General features: G+C 44.0%; 1 protein-coding gene across 1 annotated transcript in view; it reads left to right on the forward strand.

The window, feature by feature from the left end:
* The window catches only part of LOC105547345 (protein FAM25A-like), a 7,109-nt gene extending 5,115 nt beyond the window's left edge, over positions 1-1,994 (forward strand). Inside the window, exon 4 of the mRNA XM_011990889.1 lies at positions 1,868-1,994. Coding sequence (XP_011846279.1) covers positions 1,868-1,898 — 31 coding nt within the window. The 3' untranslated portion in view covers positions 1,899-1,994. The remainder of the gene's footprint in view (positions 1-1,867) is intronic.
* Positions 1,995-2,954: the final 960 nt, after the last annotated feature.

Below are 2,954 nucleotides of genomic sequence, written 5' to 3' on the forward strand. Positions count from 1 at the left end.
GATTAGAGGCGTGAGCCACCGCACCTGGCCCAGAATATTTAGTGACTGATGTCAGGCCTACGTGTTGATAGTGGGTAGTAGTGGGCAGATGCCTGGCTCTCTCTCTTTCTTCTCATGAGCAAGTCAGTATCACAGAGGTTAAACATATCTTTAAGTAGCATTTAACTTAAAATTTTTTTAATAAAAAAGAAATAATTTGTAAAAATATTGCATCCCCTATTAATCTTGCTGGAAGCTATTTGTTCTTAGCAGAAATGAGAAGAAAGTGTGTTTTGCTTAAAAAAGAAGTGAGTTGTTCATCATATTTCTGGATCTCATCTAGACTTGGCCTCACAGTTGGTGAACAGCCCAGGAATAGCCAATGTCTTAGCTTTGGAACGTTTGCCACTTTCCAGCTACAGCTGGATCTTATATCCTGGTTTGCTTCCTGATGACTTTCAAATTCTCCTGATCCAAACGCAAGCGCAGAAGCACGAGCACATTGTTGGTGGCAGTATTATAGACTGAAACACCCTCTTTGGATGGCAGTTCCTCTCATAGGACTTCATTCTCCAGGTGTGCACAGGTACACACAGGAGCCCAAAGGATAAACACAGAGATTTATTGAAGCATATTTGTATTACTGAGAGATTAGAAATATCTTAAAATGTTAACCAAATCACTTGGATGAAAAGTTTTGCTCTGCTTATTAGGTTTGGCATACAATGTGGAAGTGGCATCTATCACTTCCGGTGTATTATGGATACTTTAGCTCAAAAACTAAGACCTGTACCTAGATGGACACCAAAAGGGACTGGTAAACAAATATTGCATATACAGGGGTGTGGGGCGGCTCCGGGGCGGGGGATGGCGGCAGCCTCGGTTGCCCCGGCTCCAGGACGACCAGGTGGATCCCAGAAGCACTGTGAAAAGGGCTGGCTCCTGAGCCAGCCGGGAGGACACTTACTACAGCTGCTGAGAAGCACTACTGGAAGTTCAGATGTGGCTGCCCCCGCCAGAAGCAGAGAAGGGTACAGAGAAGCTACAGAGAAGCCCCTCCTGATGCCCCAGGGAGCAAGCCGACTCCTTCCAGGCTCCGGGAACACCACAAAGCAATATGAAACCTGTTCATGAGAGGAGTGAGGAATGGCTTCCACCAAAGAAACGAGACCTCCCTGTGACCAGCCAGGCGCAGTGGCTCAGGTCTGTAATCCCAGCACTTTGGGAGGTCGAGGTGGGTGGATCACCTGAGGTCAGAAGTTTGAGACCAGCCTGGCCAACATGGTGAAAACCCGTTTCTACTAAAAATACAAAAATTAGCCAGGTGTGGTCACACATGCCTGTAATTCCGGCTACTTGGGAGGCTGAGATGGGAGAATCACTTGAACCTGGGAGGCAGAAGTTTCCTTGAGCCGAGATTGTGTCACTGCACTCTAGGCTGGGTGACAGAGAGAGTCTCCATCTAAAAAAAAAAAAAAGTATGCCAAATCAAACAAAAATTACAGAAATCTATCATAGGATAGCTGGGCACGGTGGCTCATGTCTGTAATCCCAGCACTTTGGGAGGCCGAGGCAGGTGGATCATGAGGTCAGGAGATCGAGACCATCCTGCCCAATATGGTGAAAACCTGTCTCTACTAAAAATACAAAAAGTAGCCAGGTGTGGTGGTGGGCGCCTGTAGTCCCAGCTGCTCAGGAGACTAAGGTAGGAGAATCACTTGAACCCAGGAGGCGGAGGTTGTAGTGAGCCGAGATCGCGCCACTGCACTCCAGCCTGGGCAACAAGAGCGAAAACTCTGTCTCAGAAAAAAAAAAGAGAGAAATCTGTCATAGGATTATATGAGGAAACCAGTTTTATTTATATAGGAACTACCTATCTTTTGACTAGGTCTCTGAGCTCCGGGCAGAGCCCACACTGAATCCTGGGTCTCCAAAAAGGGAGAATTATTATGACGCTAGACCATGTGATGCTTTCACAGTGCACTTAAAAAGTTTTTTTAAACGAAGACACTTCTAATGTCTAAACTACACTCTTCCTTGAAAAAGCCTTTGGTGCAATAACTCTTTTAGTCAATGAGTCAGGTAACACAATACAAAAGCAAGCAGCGTAAGAGCTGAGATGAACTTGTCTGCTTATACTCTTGGGGTTTCATAAGGAAAAACAGGTTTCTCCCCAAAAGGGCATCTGGCGCCTTCTCTGCTTTCTTGAAGGAAAGTCAGGCTATTATAAACTATAATATTTTAGGTCCCTTATGCAGCAGAGGGTGCGAGAGAGAGAGAGACAGCAGAAGTAAATGAAAAAAAAAAAACAGAATTCAGTCAACTGAGAAAAAAATCTTTAGCTAGAAAAAAAAAGAGAGAGAGAGACACAAGGTCCTAGGAGAAAAAAAAAATGTGAAGGCCTTTTCAATACAAACACACACATATACACACACATACACACATGCACAAACACACACACATGCACACACAAACACATCCACATGCATACACACACATGCACACACATACACACACGCCCAAATACACATGAACACACACATACACACATGCACAAACACACATGCACAAACACACATACACACACGCACAAATACACATGAACACACACACATACACACATGCACAAACACACACACACGCACACATCTTGGATGTTAGCTTTTAGTTAAGCTGACTTTTAATCATTGAGCTCCTTTTAAAAAACCTTTTTAAATCTCATTACCATAATTCAGCTAGAACAAATTGCTGCTATTTCAGAAGTGCCAAGTATCAAACCAGAATTAGCTTGATTTAGGAACAACACCAAAGCAGTCGTGGTGGTAAAAAAGAAGCCAGAGCCCTTAGCTATGGAACTGCAGTGTGGGGTGACAGCCATTGCCCTTTCAGTTTGGCCTGGCTAGCAAAAAGGTGGCCTTGTTATGTAAATAAGTCCCCTTAAGTAATCAAAATAAAAAATCTTTCCTACTTTTTTT

This window comes from Mandrillus leucophaeus, unplaced genomic scaffold (assembly GCF_000951045.1).
Source record: "Mandrillus leucophaeus isolate KB7577 unplaced genomic scaffold, Mleu.le_1.0 Scaffold388, whole genome shotgun sequence".
Lineage (NCBI taxonomy): Eukaryota > Metazoa > Chordata > Mammalia > Primates > Cercopithecidae > Mandrillus > Mandrillus leucophaeus.